Source organism: Erinaceus europaeus, chromosome 3, assembly GCF_950295315.1.
Source record: "Erinaceus europaeus chromosome 3, mEriEur2.1, whole genome shotgun sequence".
Taxonomy (NCBI): domain Eukaryota; kingdom Metazoa; phylum Chordata; class Mammalia; order Eulipotyphla; family Erinaceidae; genus Erinaceus; species Erinaceus europaeus.
This window is the reverse complement of record NC_080164.1, coordinates 122,536,181-122,551,586: the sequence shown is the minus strand read 5'-3', so window position 1 is coordinate 122,551,586 and position 15,406 is coordinate 122,536,181. Positions and strand designations below refer to the sequence as shown.

Here is a 15,406-nt window from a genome sequence, read left to right as displayed (position 1 = left end):
ATCTTTCCTTAGTGGAGCAGGGCTCTGGAGAGGTGGAGTTCCAGGGTACATTGGTGAGGTCATCTGCCCAGGGAAGTCAGGTTGGCGTCATGGTAGCATCTGCAACTTGGTGGCTGAAAAAGCATTAAGATATAAAGCAGAAAAAATTGTTTAATAATCCAGAATCTAAAGGTAAGACTATAGCAGATGAAATTTGGGGTCTCCATTTTGGAAAAAACCTAGTAGGTCTATTTTAGGTATATTCCAAGGGCAACACAATATTCTTATTATGTCCATTTGACTAAGTCTAAGAAAGTTGAAAGTGACATGAACGAAGATCTTAACTGAGACAGTGTCTAGTGTCAGATACTTGAAAAAAACTATTTAGTTATTTATTTAATAAATTAAAGAGACAAAGAAGCAGAAAGAGAGTGAAAGAGATCACGACACTGAAGCTTTCTTCAGTGCACTGAGGGCTAAACTCAAACCTTGAGTTGCATACATCACAAAACAGCACAATAACCGAGTGAATTATTTCTTTGAATCTAGTGTCAGATGCTTATCCATTGCATCTCCCCAGCCATTCTGTTCCTTCCTTCCTTCCTTCCTTCCTTCCTTCCTTCCTTCCTTCCTTCCTTCCTTCCTTCCTTCCTTCCTTTTCCTTCCTTCCTTCCTTCCTTCCTTCCTTCCTTTTCCTTCCTTCCTTCCTTCCTTCCTTCCTTCCTTTTCCTTCCTTCCTTCCTTCCTTTTCCTTCCTTCCTTCCTTCCTTCCTTCCTTTTCTTTCTTTCTTCCATTCTTTCTTCCTTTTTTTTTTTTTTTTTTTTTTTTACCAGAGCACTGCTCAGCTCTGGTTTATAGTGGTGCAAGGAATTAAGGAATTGAACCTGGGACTTTGGAGCCTCAGGCATGACAGTCTCTTTGCATAGCCTTTATGCTATCAATCCCCACCCACCCTCAGACATTCTTTATGTGACACATTCTCTAGACTCATTAACATTTGCTTTCTTTTAGGTACACTCATATTTTTCAACTCTTACAAGAGAGGGCAGGAAAAAAAATCAATACTTCAGGAGTCTGCCAGACTGTGTCAGGAAAACTTGACCATGAAGTACCTGTTTCCACATTTGTGCAAAACATTGTAGATTTGTGTGTGTGTGTGTGTGTGTGTGATGTTTCCTTTTGCTTTGCAGAAGCTTTTTAGTTTAATGTGGTTCCAGTAGTTTATCTTTTGTTTTCCTTAGTGTAGGTTTCAAGACTTTGTGGACATTTCCAAAGCAGATATCATATACTGTTTTGCTAATGTTTCTTCTATGTTTTTGTGGTTTCTGGTCTAGCATCTAAGTCTTTGATCCATTTCTAGGTTTTTTTGTGTGTGTCTGTGCAAGGTGACATATAATCCTGTTTTCATTCTTCCTCATGTGACCACCTACTTTCCCGAACACCTCTGATTAAAGAGGTTTTTCTTTCTCCATTTAATGCCCTTGGCCCCTTTGTCTGCACCTTATCCTGAACAGGTATAAACTGAACCTTAGCATTTTATGTATTTTTGAATGTAAATTCAAATGCTTATAAATAAATGAGTTTTCCACAAAATAGGAATCTATATCTGGTTTTTTTTTTTAATTTCTTTATTGGGGACTTAATGTTTTACATTCAACAGTAAATGCAATAGTTTGTACATACATAACATTTCCCAGTTTTCCATATAACAATACAACCCCCACTAGGTCCTTTGTCATCCTTCTTGGACCTGTATTCTCCCCACTCACCCACCCCAGAGTCTTTTACTTTGGTGCGATACACCAATTCCAGTTCAGGTTCTACTTGTGTTTTCTCTTCTCATCTTGTTTTTCAAATTTGCCTGAGAGTGAGATAATCCCATATTCATCCTTCTGTTTCTGACTTACTTCACTTAACATGAATTTTTCAAGGTCCATCCAAGATCGGCTGAAGTCACCATTTTGAATAGCTGATTAGTATTCTATTTTGTATATATACCACCACTTGCTCAGCCACTCATCTGTTGTTGGACACCTGGGTTGCTTCCAGGTTTTGGCTATTACAAATTGTGCTGCCAAGAACATATGTGTAAACAGATCTTTTTGGATGAGTTTGTTGGGTTCCTTAGGATATATCCCCAGGAGAGGAATTACAGGATCATAGGGTAGGTCCATTTCTAGCCTTCTGAGAGTTCTTCAAAGAGGTTGGACCAATTTACATTCCCACCAGCAGTGCACGAGGGTTCCTGTGACCCCACAACTTCTCCATCATTTGCTGCTGTTACTTTTTCTGATGTATGACATTCTCACAGGAGTGAAGTGGTACCTCATTGTTGTCTTTATTTGCATTTCTCTGACAATCAGAGACTTGGAACATTTTTTCATGTGTTTCTCAACCTTTTGAATCTCGTCTGTGGTGCATATTCTGTCCATGTCCTCCCTCCATTTTTGGATGGGGTTATTTATTTTCTTGTTGTTGAGTTTGGCAAGTTCTTTATATATGTTGGTTATTAAACTCTTGTCTGATGTAAGGCATGTAAAGATCTTCTCCCATAACAAAAACAGTTAAACAATAAGGGCAGCAAAAGTGAATAAATAAATAAATATTTTTTAAAAAGAAGTCTTAAAAAACAAAACAACAAGCAAAATAGATCTTCTCCCATTCTATGAGGGGTCTCTTGGTTTTGGTATTGGTTTCTTTTGCTGTGCAGAAGCTTTTTAATTTGATGTAGTCCCATAGGTTTATACTTGCTTTAGTCTTCTAATCTTCTTTGTAATTGGATTTGGTTCATTGAAGAATAACCAAAATTACAATTTGAAAAGATGAACCAATTACAATTTTTCCTCTAAGTATCTGATAGTTTCTGGCTTATCATCCAGGTTCTTGATCCACTTGGAATTCACTTTTGTGTTTGGTGAAATATAGTGGTTCAGTTTCATTCTTCTGCATGTTTCAACCCATTTTTTCCAACACCATTTGTTGAAGAAACTCTACTTTTCCCATTTAATAATATGGGCACTTTGTCAAAGACTACATGTCCATAGGTGTGGGGGCTTACTTCTGGGCTCTCAATTCTATTGCACTGGTCAGTGTGTCTATAGATGTCCCGAGCAGTTTTGATGACAATGGCCTTATAGTAAAATTTGAGATGGGAGTGTGATGCCTCCAGTTCTGTTCTTTCTTCTCAAGATTGTTTTGGCATTTCTAGGTCTTTTCTGGTTCCAGGTAAATATTTGTAGCATTTGTTCTATTCTACTAAAAAATGTGCTTGGGATTTTGATGGGATAGTATTAAATTTGTATATGGCTCTGGGTAGTATATTAATTTTGATGATGTTAATTCTTTCAACCCATGAACATGGAATATCTTTCCACTTTTTTGTGTCTTTTTCAATTTCCTTGAGTAGTCACTCATAATTTTCAGTATATAAGTCTTTCACTTCTTTGGTTAGGTTTATTCCTAGATATTTTATTGTTTTTGCTGCTATAGTAAAAGGGATTGATTTCTGGATTTCAACTTCTTCTAATTTAGAAGAATTTGCATAGAGGAATGCCACTGACTTTTGAATGTTAGTTTTGTAGCCTGACACCTTACTGTATTGCCTGATGATTTCCAAAAGCTTCTTGCTGCATTCCTTAGGTTTTTCTCTGTATCCTATCATGTCATCTGCAAATAGGGAGAGTTTGAGTTCTTCTCTTCCAATCTGTATGCCTTTAATTCCTTGCTCCTGCCTGGTTGCTATGGCAAGAACTTCCAACACTATGTTGAATAATAATGGTGATAGTGGGCATACCTGTCTAGTACCTTATCTGAGGGGAAATGCTTCCAGTTTTTCACCTTTAGGATGTTGGCTGTAGGTTTGCTATATATAGACTTCACTATCTTGAGGAATATTCCATCTGTTCCCACTTTTTGTAGCGTTTTGATCATAAAGGGATGTTGGATTTTTGTCAAAGGCTTTCTCTGCATCTGTTGATATGAGCATGTGGTTTTTGGTCTTGCTTTTGTTGATGTGGTGAATCGCGTTGATTGATTTATGTATATTAAAACAACCTTGTATGCCTGGGATAAACCCCACTTGGTCATGATAAACAATCTTTTAAAAAGTTTTTAAAAATTTTATTTATTCCCTTTTGTTGCCCTGTTGTTTTATTATTGTAGTTCTTCTTGTTGTCGTTGTTGAATAGGATAGAGAGAAATGGAGAGAGGAGGGGAAGACAGAGAGGGGGAGAGAAAGATAGACACCTTCAAACCCACTTCACCGCCCTTGAAGCAACTCCCCTGCAGGTGGGGAGCCGGGGGCTCGAACCGGATCCTTATGCTGGTCCTTGAGCTTTGCGCCACATGTGCTTAACCCGCTGCGCTACCACCCGACGCCCGAACAATCTTTTTAATATACTGCTGTATCCGGTTGACTAGAATTTTGTTCAATATTTTAGCATCTATGTTCATCAGAGATATTGGTCTGTAGTTTTTTTTTGGTTGTATCCCTGTCTGCTTTTGGTATCAGAGTGATGTTGGCTTCATAGAAGCTAGAAGGGAGAATTCCAGTGTCTCCAATCTTCTGGAAGACTTTTAAAAGTAGAGGTATTAGCTCTTCTTTGAAGGTTTTGTAGAATCCACTTGTAAAACCATCTTGTCCAGAACTTTTATTCTTTGGAAGGTTTTTGATAACTGTTTCAATTTCTTTAACTGTGATGGGCCTGTTGTTCTTCTATGCTATCTAGTTCCTCTTTACTTAATTTTGGGAGTTCATAGGTATCTAGGAAATCATCCATTTCTTCCAGGTTCTCTAGCTTGGTGGCATATAGTTGTTCATAGAAGCCTCCCATGATATGTTGAATTTCAGCAGTGTCTGTTGTGATATTTCCTCTTTCATTTATGATTCAATTTATTTGGGTCTTCTCCGTTTTTTGTTTTGTGAGTCTGGCTAAAGGTTTGTCAATTTTGTTCACTCTTTCAAAGAACCAACATTTACTTTCATTGATCTTTTGTATGTTTTTCTAATTTTCAGTGTTATTTATTTCTGCCCTAACTTTAGTGATTTCTGTCCTTCTGGTTGCTTTAGGGTTCCTTTGTTCTTCTTCTTCTAGGTCTTTAAGATGTGCAATCAGGCTGTTTATTTGTGCTTTTTCTTGTTTCCTAATGTGTGCTTATATGGCTATGAACATCCCTCTCAATACAGCCTTACCTGTGTTGTTGTTGTGTGCCACAGAGAAGAGAGAGAGGAGGTCCAGAGCGAAGAGGGAACACAAATCTTTATTTGTGCTGGCACCTCAGAGTTGGGTGCTAGAGAAGCACTTTGGGCCACGTGGAGGTAGCGAAAATGGCCGCCTCACGCAGTAACCTTTCCTCCGTCTGAACACCGAAGTGAGGCACTGGCAAGAGAGCGAGGTGCGGAAGAAGAAGGGCTTTTATAGGAGCAGCTTTCACAAGAATGGGAAGGGGGAGGAGTAACCATAGCACTCCAGGATAGGATAATAACTCTCGTGAGAATGGGAGGGGAGAGGAGTGACCAAAGCACTCCAAATATCGGGGGAAATAGACAATGCCCTGAGGGCACAACATGGCAAAACAGGCACTCCGAGAATGTCCCAACTCTCGCAGGAACTAGCAGTAGCCTGAGGGGACAACATGGCAGATGTGACTGCATCTTCACAATTTCCCAGCACTGTGTCCCAAATATTTTCATAGCTTGTGTCTTCATTTTCATTGATGTCTCGAAACATTTTGATTTCTTCCTTTATTTCCTCTTTGACCCAGTAGTTTTTAAGTAGTGTACTGTTGAGCTTCCACATTTTGGGACTATTACTAATCTTCTGTTGATTGTTAAGTGTTAGTTTAATTCCACTGTGGTCTGAGAAGATGCTTGGTATGATTTCAATGCTCTTGAATTTGCTGATGCTGTCTTTGTGACCTAATATATGTTCTATCCTTGAGAATATCCCATGTGGACTTGAGTAAAATGTGTATTCCAGTTTCTTGGGATGAATGACTCTGAAAATGTCCAATAGCTCTAGTTTAGCTGTCTCCTCCTTTAGTTCTCTCATGTCTTTATTGATTTTCTGCCTGGATGATCTGTCCAATTGAGAGAGTGGGGTGCTGAAGTTCCCTACTATGACCGTGTTGCAGTAGCTCTTTCAGTAGATGTTTGATGTATTTAGATGGCTTCTCATTGGGTGTGTAGATGTTAATAGTCCTCTTGATTGACTGATCCATGGAGCATTAAGTAGTGTCCATTCCTATCTTTTTAAATTTTATTTATTTTGAAGTCTATCATGTAAGATATGACAATAGCTGCTTCTGCTCTTTTTTGTAGACCATTGGCTTGTATGATAGTTTTCCATCCTTTCACTTTGAGTCTGTGTTTGTCTTGTTGAGTTAGGTGGGTTTCCTGTAAACAGCATATTGTTGTTGTGTTTTCTGATCCATCTTCCTACTCTGTGTCTTTTAATAGGTGAATTCAGGCCATTGACATTTATTGATATAAAAAATTGAAGATATTTTAACGCCATTCTTGTAGTAGAGTTTTAGTGTTCTGATATATGGCCTATTTATGGTGGTCTGACTATTTATAGGAGACCTGTCAGAACGCTTTCAGGGCAGGCTTGGTGATAGTTGATTATTTCAACTGTTGCTTGTCTGAGAAGGTTTTTATGTCTCCATCTAGTCTAAATGACAGTCTAGCAGGATACAGTATTCTTGGTTGAAAGCCTTTCTCATTGAGCACTCGATAGATATCTTGCCATTCTCTTCTGGCCTGTAGTGTTTGTGTGGAGAATTCTGCTACTAATCTTATGGGTTTTTCTCTGTAGGTGACTCTTTGTTTTTCTCTTGCAGCTTTCAGGATCCTTTCTTTATCCTTATTCCTTTCCATTCTAAATATGATGTGTCTTAAGTCTGGGTTAATTCTCTTTGGGATGCTCTAGGCTTATTGAACCTTTCTGTCTTTGATGTTGTCTAGACTAGAGAAGTTCTCAGCTATTATGTCCTGAAGGATGCTTTCTTCCCCTTTCTCTCTTTCTTCCTCTGGTAAGCCAATAATGCGTATATTGTTTCTTTTGAAGTCATCCCATAGGTCTCTGTTTTTGTTTTCAGTATCTTTTACTCTCTTTTGGAGATCTCTTACTTCTTTCTTAGTTGTCTCTAATTTGTCCTCAATTTTGCTAACTCTGTATTCAGCTTCATTTATTCTATTCTCTCTACCCTCTACTGTTTCTTGAAGTTCATCTATTTTGTTATCCTGTTATGATACTGTTTTAGCTTGTTCAGCTAGTTGTGTTCTTAGCTCAGCTGTTTCAGCTTTCAGCTCTCTAATAATCTTGAGATAATTAGTGTTTTCTTCCAGAGTCTCATTTGTTGTTTCTGCATTCCTGTGTGTGTGTTTAAATATTTATTTATTCCCTTTTTTTGCCCTTCTTGTTTTATTGCTGTAGTTACTGTTTTTGTTGTTGTTGATGTCATCTTTGTTGGATACGACAGAGAAAAATGGAGAGAGGAGGGGAAGACAGAGAGAGAGACAGAAAGACACCTGCAGACCTACTTCACAGTTTGTGAAGCAACTCCCCTGCAGGTGGGGAACCAGGGGCTTGAACCAGATCCTTATACTGGTCCTTGTGCTTGGCGCCACATACGCTTCTACCACTCGACTCCCTGTTTCTGTATTCCTGATGACAATTCTTTCAAACTCTTTACTCACTCCTGTGATTATTTCCTTAACTAGTGTTTGGATGTTATGCAAATCTTTCCTCTGTAGTTTATAAATTTGCTTTTTGCCTGCCATGTTAACCTCCTGATCTCAAGAAGTATTGCAGCTGATTTTCTATATCTACTTTAGTTTTTTTGTGACAAATGTTAGGTCCCTGTGCCTAAGAAAAGCTAATAAATTTGTGGTTTAGCCCGATAATTCCACCATGCCCATTCCTATTAGTAGTTTTTCACAATTTACTAACAGTATTTCCTTCTTTCTTTCTTTTTATTTGCCTCTGTGGTTATTGCTGGGACGTTCTGAATCCTTTGCTCCCAGCAACCATTTTCTCCCTTCCTTTTATTTGATAGGACAGAGAAATATTGATAAGGAAGAGGGAGCTAGAGAAGGAGAGAGAAGGATAAGACACCTACAGACCTGCTTCACTGTCCTCACTGCAGGTGGGGAGCAGGGGCTTGAACCTGGGTCCTTATGTGGGTCCTTGGGCATAGTACTATGTGTGCTTAACTGAGTGCACCACCCTGCAGCCCCTCCCCATCCAGACAATCTTTACTTACACTGATTTTGCAATAACTTAGCCACAGGATATAATATGGTCTCTCTTAGATCCCTATGTGCCATAATATTTTATGTACTTTCACAAGTCAATCTCCAAAACTGCTCTTATCTAAACAGTTTTCATCTTCTCCTATATAAGTATATGTTGGCCCGGGAGTTTTAAGTTTACTTAAATTATAATATCTATTATTGTTAAGCATGCCAGCTCACTTTTAGAAATGTTGAACTTTTGAAATTATAGGAAAAGCAGTGATTTGACTCTGTTCACTGCTTCTGCTGGTTATAAGCTGGGGTAATGGGCACCCACTCAGTGGTCCACGGTTAGACCACCATAGATCCTGCAGGCCCTCTGCATTTCCATAGGCTTCTCTACCCAGACAGAGTGCTCAAGTGGCTACCTGGGCACTCACAGGTGTAAATACCTGCTACAACTACCCCCACCCCTCTTTTTATATCATTGGAGCCACTCATAGGTAGTAGAAATTTTTTCAGAGTCACTCTCTTGTGGTTGCTTTTGGTAAATATCATATGTGGACTGTAGCACACGTGGCTTCTTCCTAACACTACAGTGGTCAAATGGGGCATTTATAAAGCCTGTTCCCTATGTTCTTGTTACTGTGTGTTTACAGAATTATAACTCACGTATCCAAGAATTATACTAAAGGGAAGAGATTTCAGAGTTCTGCATAAATATATGGAGTTACTTGACTCCCATACTTGGATTGCATGGCCAATTCCTTAGATGTTGCACAACTCATAAAATTCTTTGTGTTGCCTTTCTCTTATTAACAACCTGATTTGTTTCTAGGTGAACGAAATTTATCATGATGAGTCACTTGGAGTTCATATAAATGTGGTCTTGGTGCGCATGATAATGCTGGGTTATGCAAAGGTAAAGTCTGAAAACACATGAACTATGTATTTAAGAAATGGATTTGAAACAAAATTAAGTTGATGAAGCTGTAGCTAACATGTTACATAGCTGTGTCTTACATAGACTCCATCTGCTCTGAATCTAAAAAGAGAGTTAAAGATCTCTAAATTTGAGCAGATGGTTAATGGTTTCTGTGTTTTGTTTCCTACGGTGTAATAGAGTTGTGGTTTTGTTATGACAACATCATTGAAAATAAATGGACACCATTGTGAAGAAAGAGAATTCTTTTATTATTATTATTATTATTATTATTATTATTATTTAAGAAAGGAGACATTAACAAAACCATAGAATAAGAGGGGTACAGTTCCGCACAATTCCCATAACCTGATCTCCATATCCCATCCCTCCCCTGGTAGCCTTCCCATTCTCTATCTCTCTGGGAGTATGGATCCAGGGTCATTGTGGGTTGCAGAGGTTAGAAGGTCTGGCTTCTGTATTTGCTTCCCCGCTGAACATGGGCGTTGACTGGTTGATCCATACTCTCAGTCTGCCTCTCTCTTTCCCTAGTAGGGTGGGGCTCTGAGGAGGTGGAGCTCCAGGACATATTGGTGGGGTCCTCAGTCCAGGGAAGTCTGGTCGGTGGCATCCTGCTGGTATCTGGAACCTGGTGGCTGAAAAGAGAGTTAACATACAAAGCCAAACAAATTGTTGAACAATCATGGACCTAAAGATTGGAATAGTGCAGATGAGGTGTTGGGGGGTATTCCCTGCATGCTATTGTGTACTTTAGCTTTCAGGTATATATTTTTCCCCTAGTTTATGGGCAGGTGTGAACCTATGCTCTATCTCAGGGGACCTGGACTATATCTAGAAAGAGAATTCTATCATTAGAAAGTCTATCATTTTCAAATATATGCTTCATTTACTCATTGAAAATATTTATTTTTTATTATCTTTATTTATTTATTGGATAGAGACAGCTAGAAATCAAAAAGGAAGGAGGTGGTAGAGAGGGATAGAGACAGACACCTGCAACACTGCTTCACCACTCACAAAGCTTTCTCCCTACAGGTGGAGACCAGGGACTTGAACCCGGGTATTTGCACACTGTAACATGTATGCCCAACCAGGTGCACCACCACCCAGTCCCTTGAAACATTTATATTTAGTGTCTACTGGGCATCAGATGCTTCCTAGGTTCTTTGACTATTTCATAGAAAAGTAACAAAGATCTTTTCCCTCTCATTATTTGTTAAAAAGCAATGTTCCATGTGTATATATGTCTACTTGAGGAAAGTGAAACACAGTGGGTATTTTTTTATTGAAAGGCAATTTAATCCTTTGAAAACAAAAAGGTCAAATGTACATACAAGGCATTGCATATAATGTACCAATTTCAACTGACTTTAAAATGACACTCTGTGTATCCCTGCCCTTGGAAATAGTGAAATGGATGAAATAGTTTGTGTTTGACAAGAAAACAAAGGGGGGGGTCTAGTTTGGCAGTTTCCTGGTGTTTAAAACTACATGCCTCCTTCTATAATTAGTCCTCCTGACCATGAATTTGGAGTGAAATGATACATTTAATAAATAGGAAAAACCCCTGTGTTTGTATTTAAGTGTATATTTACATTCACTTCTCAGTTTCTGATGAGAGAGTGTCACTGATCTTTATTTCCTCCATAAGCCTGACCTACTAGTGTCACTAACACTGAATTCAAGTCCACTCCAATTGGAGAGGTTTTTGGTTGCTAAATCATTTGTTTAGACAAGTCTGTGATCAGCATATAATAAACCAAGTTAATTTTATTTATTAAGAATGTAAATATTGATAATAATATTTTCTAGAATGTAACAAAACTCTCAGCCTGTTAGCCAAATAGGGACTAATTTGGGGTTCCAAGTTCAGTTTCTCATTCCATCTCCTGTCCTCTGCCTGACTCCTGATTTCTTAAAGGATCAGTCAGCCCTTCCCTTGTGAACTTTTAACTTCTTTCCATAATGTGACAGTGGTAGCATTCCAAGTAATGGAGCATCAGTCCATCAATTGCAACTTCAAGATTTTCATTGCTAAGAATTTTTTTAAAACCTGCTGTTTCTTTAAATATTAATTTTGTATGATTTGAATTGTCTCACAACAATGAAGATTTGGCCAGCTTTGTCAGTTCTGCAAATAACTTATATTCTTTCCATATCTTAGATTAAGTATGGACCAAAAAAGAAAAGAGAGAAAAAAGATCATAGCTAAAGATCTTTCATCCTAAGATCTCTGAAAAGTTTTGTGTCCAAATATGTTTCTCTGTTTTTATTCTGAATTTCTATGAAACTAAAGATCTCTGCCAAATCAAGCAATGCTTTGACTACTACAGTTCTTACTCAAATAACTGACAAGTTAACCTCTCAACAGCAGGGCTCAATTGCATGTCTCTGCATGTGGGCCAGTCATCCTTCACAAAGGTGCTAGTGGTCATCATGAAGACATCATCAAGAGCATTTTGAAATCTCAAATGAAAGTAGATATCTAAACAAGTCCCTCTGCCAATGGAGGGAATGGGATACAGAACCCTGGTGGTGGGAACTATATGTAATTGTACCTCTCTTATCCTATAATCTTCTCAATTATTATTAAATCACTAATGAAAAAAAAAACAAAGCCAAGAAAAAGGAAGTATAACTTGTATAATCACTGTTATCTCAGATAATAACTTCAGAGAAAATCACTAGAGGTTGATTTTTAGGGAAATGTTATGTATATCCTTATTAACATATTATTTTCTCTTAGTCTATAAGTCTTATAGAAAGGGGAAACCCATCCAGGAGCTTGGAGAATGTGTGTCGCTGGGCTTGCCAACAGCAAAAATCTGATCCCAACCACTCTGAACACCATGATCATGCAATTTTCCTAACTAGGCAAGACTTTGGACCTGCAGGAATGCAAGGTATTTCTATTAACATGTGGAAGAAGGAAAAAAAAAAACAAAACAACAACTTAGAGGCATGACTTCTAAAAAGTAATCTTAGATCAGGAACTCTGTTCAGATGTTCACCTCTTTACCAACACATTCCACCACACATATGCTAGCCTCACTATTGCTTCTGGGAACTCCACCGGAGTTCTCAATGTTAAGTGCCACAGTATGGGACTTAAATACTGTATAGACTGTACTTGCCTTTCAGATCTCGTTTCTATTTAGAGTATGGCGAGGGTACTGTGTTAAATACGTTGCAGTTTCCACTAACTGTTTTGAATAGGAAAGGAGAGACCATGAAAAATGACTGCAGCCATGAAGTTTTCTCCCAAAGCCAGCTTCCATTTATCTACTAAACTCTATTGTAAACTTTGGGAAAAAGTAGAGAAATTATTCTATTTTCAACACTGATGGAATTTCTGTCTCTTCTTTGGTGCCATGATATGAACGGCTGTTCACTACAGCAGAAAGACAAGGCTTAGTTGGTGGGCAGAACAGAATGGTAACCCTGGGTGATGTCTTTCTTTAGGAAAGAAGAAATTGCAGGCTCAATGAATCTTTTTAGAGCCCATTACCTGTGACTTTTCCAAGAGAATATGACACAATGCTTACAGCAAAATAGTACTGCCACTGTTTCCCCAAAAGCTTGTATTTTTCTAGGCAAAGGTCCAGTAGTAATTTTTAATGGGCATTCTCATCTAATGAAAAAAAGTAATTGTCATTCTCTACAGGATATGCTCCAGTTACAGGCATGTGTCATCCAGTGAGGAGTTGTACCCTGAATCATGAGGATGGCTTTTCATCTGCCTTTGTAGTCGCCCATGAAACTGGCCATGTGTAAGTCACTGTTGACAGCTATAAAAGTTTTTTTTAAAAAAAAGGCCTTTTATTCCCTGCTTCTCAATATTGTTCCCATTTGGGCTAAGCACATGCCAAAATACAACTCTGTCCCTTGCCAAGTGTGGGGAGTTGCAACAGTGAAGAGGCCATGCACTGAAACCAAATGAGTGACTGTCTGGCAGAGACACTCCTGTGGTTTTTGTATCTATAGAATAAATAAGGCATTTCTGTCAGATTGCTTTCTACTGCACAGTTTCTGAGAGTCCTCGATGAAAGCCATTGGCTTTTAAAAAAAAAGAAGAAGAAAAAAAAAAGATACACATTTTCCTGTATTTATTCATAAAAGAAACTTTTACTGAAAATGAAAGTCTCACTTTATTTTGCAGGTTGGGGATGGAGCATGATGGACAAGGCAACAGGTGTGGTGATGAGACTGCGATGGGCAGTGTCATGGCACCCTTGGTGCAGGCAGCATTTCATCGCTACCACTGGTCCCGATGTAGTGGCCAAGAATTGAAAAGATATATCCAGTACGTTTCTTCCCGCATATCATGAGAACAGTCATGTTGCTGAAGAAACACAGAAAAGAACCTGACTCTTAGGACCTTGATCTTAGTGAAACTCCAAGTAAATTAAAGCTATTGATCACAATAAGCATTTTCTGATGACTCAGAATATTGGGCATGATTCTGCATTGTAATCACAGCATTTTAAGCCATGACATTGAAATCTGTGGGCCATTTAACTGTGAGTAAGTTCTTTGTGGAATCTCTGAGAAGTGATCAAAGTATAGTTGATGAAGGGAGGATGGTTCCATGGTATGTGTAGTATCCCATGTATAGTGTACCACATATAATGTTTAGCACCATTGACATAGTCTCCTATCATACTATGGAAGATCAGATGGAAATCTGAACAAGATTGTCAAAATCTTGCTACACTGCTAAGTTATACTTGGCTCATTTTCCTGGGATGAATAAGGATCAAGGGACTTTTTCTAAATGGAATTGAACTATCACATTACAAGCTTTTGTGACCTTGCTCTATGATCTGGTGAAATTCCAGAGTATATAATTTATGAGTACTTTTCCATTAGCACATGACAAAAATGAACATTGAACTATGTGTAATGTTTCTCTTCCTACAGTTCCTATGATTGTCTCCTTGATGACCCTTTTGAACATGACTGGCCCAAACTCCCAGAACTTCCTGGAATCAATTATTCTATGGATGAACAATGTCGTTTTGATTTTGGTGTTGGTTATAAAATGTGTACTGCGGTATGTTACAGCCAATTTAGATTTTACATCTTAAAATCTATTTGCATAATTTGTGTTTGGTGAGCTTTAGAGTCTCACTACCAATGATTTTGTATCTGCTATGCGAATGCTATCTTGTTTAAACCTTTGACAGACTAGGAGAGAGTTGTCATACTTTTATCTCACAGATGAAAAGGCCAGTATCTACAGACATTAACTAACTTGTTTAAATCACACATCTGGTAAAGAGCAAAGCCAAACTTGGAAACCATTGTTGCCAGGCTCTAAAGCGTAATTTTCCTGTTGTGATCTTCATAGATATCTTTTAAGCCTTATATATACTGCCTTTCTTTCTCTCTCTTCCTTTATCTCTTTCTTTTGAGTTAAAATTAGTTATAGATAGTGGTTTATAAGATTATAAAATAACAGGTAGAGTTTCAAACCGCATCCATTACCAAAGTTCTGTGCCCCACACTCCGCACTTCTTCCACAAGGAAACCCACTACATTTATTCCAAAGTCTTAGATACAGGTTAGCTACTTTTTTCCCCCCAAGTTCATGTGATTCTGTATATGCTACATATGAGCAAAATCATCTAAGAGTCATCTTTTACCTCCTTCCTTACTTTACTAAGCATTGGCTTATTAGCCAGGATTCTATGTAGTCATGATCACAAGGGAAGTTTGTATGGGTATATTGTCATATGAGAGCCACATTGGTATTACATGGCTGTTAGGAATATGTGCCCAATGGTTAGACATGGTGCATCAATAGAGCCAAATTTCAATACTTGGTGTTGACTTTTGAGCACTTACTTGCCTCTGACTTATCTCCTGTGTAAAATATGAATGGTAATAATATGTATCTCATAGAATTTCATTAGGATTTAATTTTATAGTATAACCAAGCACTTAGCACAATACTGTATGCAGTGAGTGCTCTATGGTATCCATAAATTGGTCCTTATATACTATACAGATTAGAGTTGTTATTGTTAAATTATTTTTTAAATTTTGTATTATAGTTATTTATTTACTTAGTTATTTATTGGATAGAGATAGCCAGAAATTGAGAGGGAAGGGAGTGATAGGGAGAGAGACAGAGAGTCACCTGCAGCCACTTGCAAAGCTTTCTCCCTGCAAGTGGGGACCAGGGGCTAGAGCCCAGGTCCTTGCTCATTGTAATAAGTGTCTTCTTCAGGTGTGCCACCACACA

The 15,406-nt window shown here is 38.2% G+C and overlaps 1 protein-coding gene across 1 annotated transcript in view; it reads left to right on the top strand.

Moving 5' to 3' along the window:
- ADAMTS3 (ADAM metallopeptidase with thrombospondin type 1 motif 3) overlaps positions 1-15,406 on the top strand; it is a 287,233-nt gene that overhangs the window by 229,160 nt on the left and 42,667 nt on the right. Inside the window, exons 6-10 of the mRNA XM_007523544.3 lie at positions 9,055-9,138; positions 11,906-12,062; positions 12,824-12,929; positions 13,319-13,462; positions 14,080-14,212. Of these exons, the coding sequence (XP_007523606.1) occupies positions 9,055-9,138; positions 11,906-12,062; positions 12,824-12,929; positions 13,319-13,462; positions 14,080-14,212 (624 nt within the window). The remainder of the gene's footprint in view (positions 1-9,054; positions 9,139-11,905; positions 12,063-12,823; positions 12,930-13,318; positions 13,463-14,079; positions 14,213-15,406) is intronic.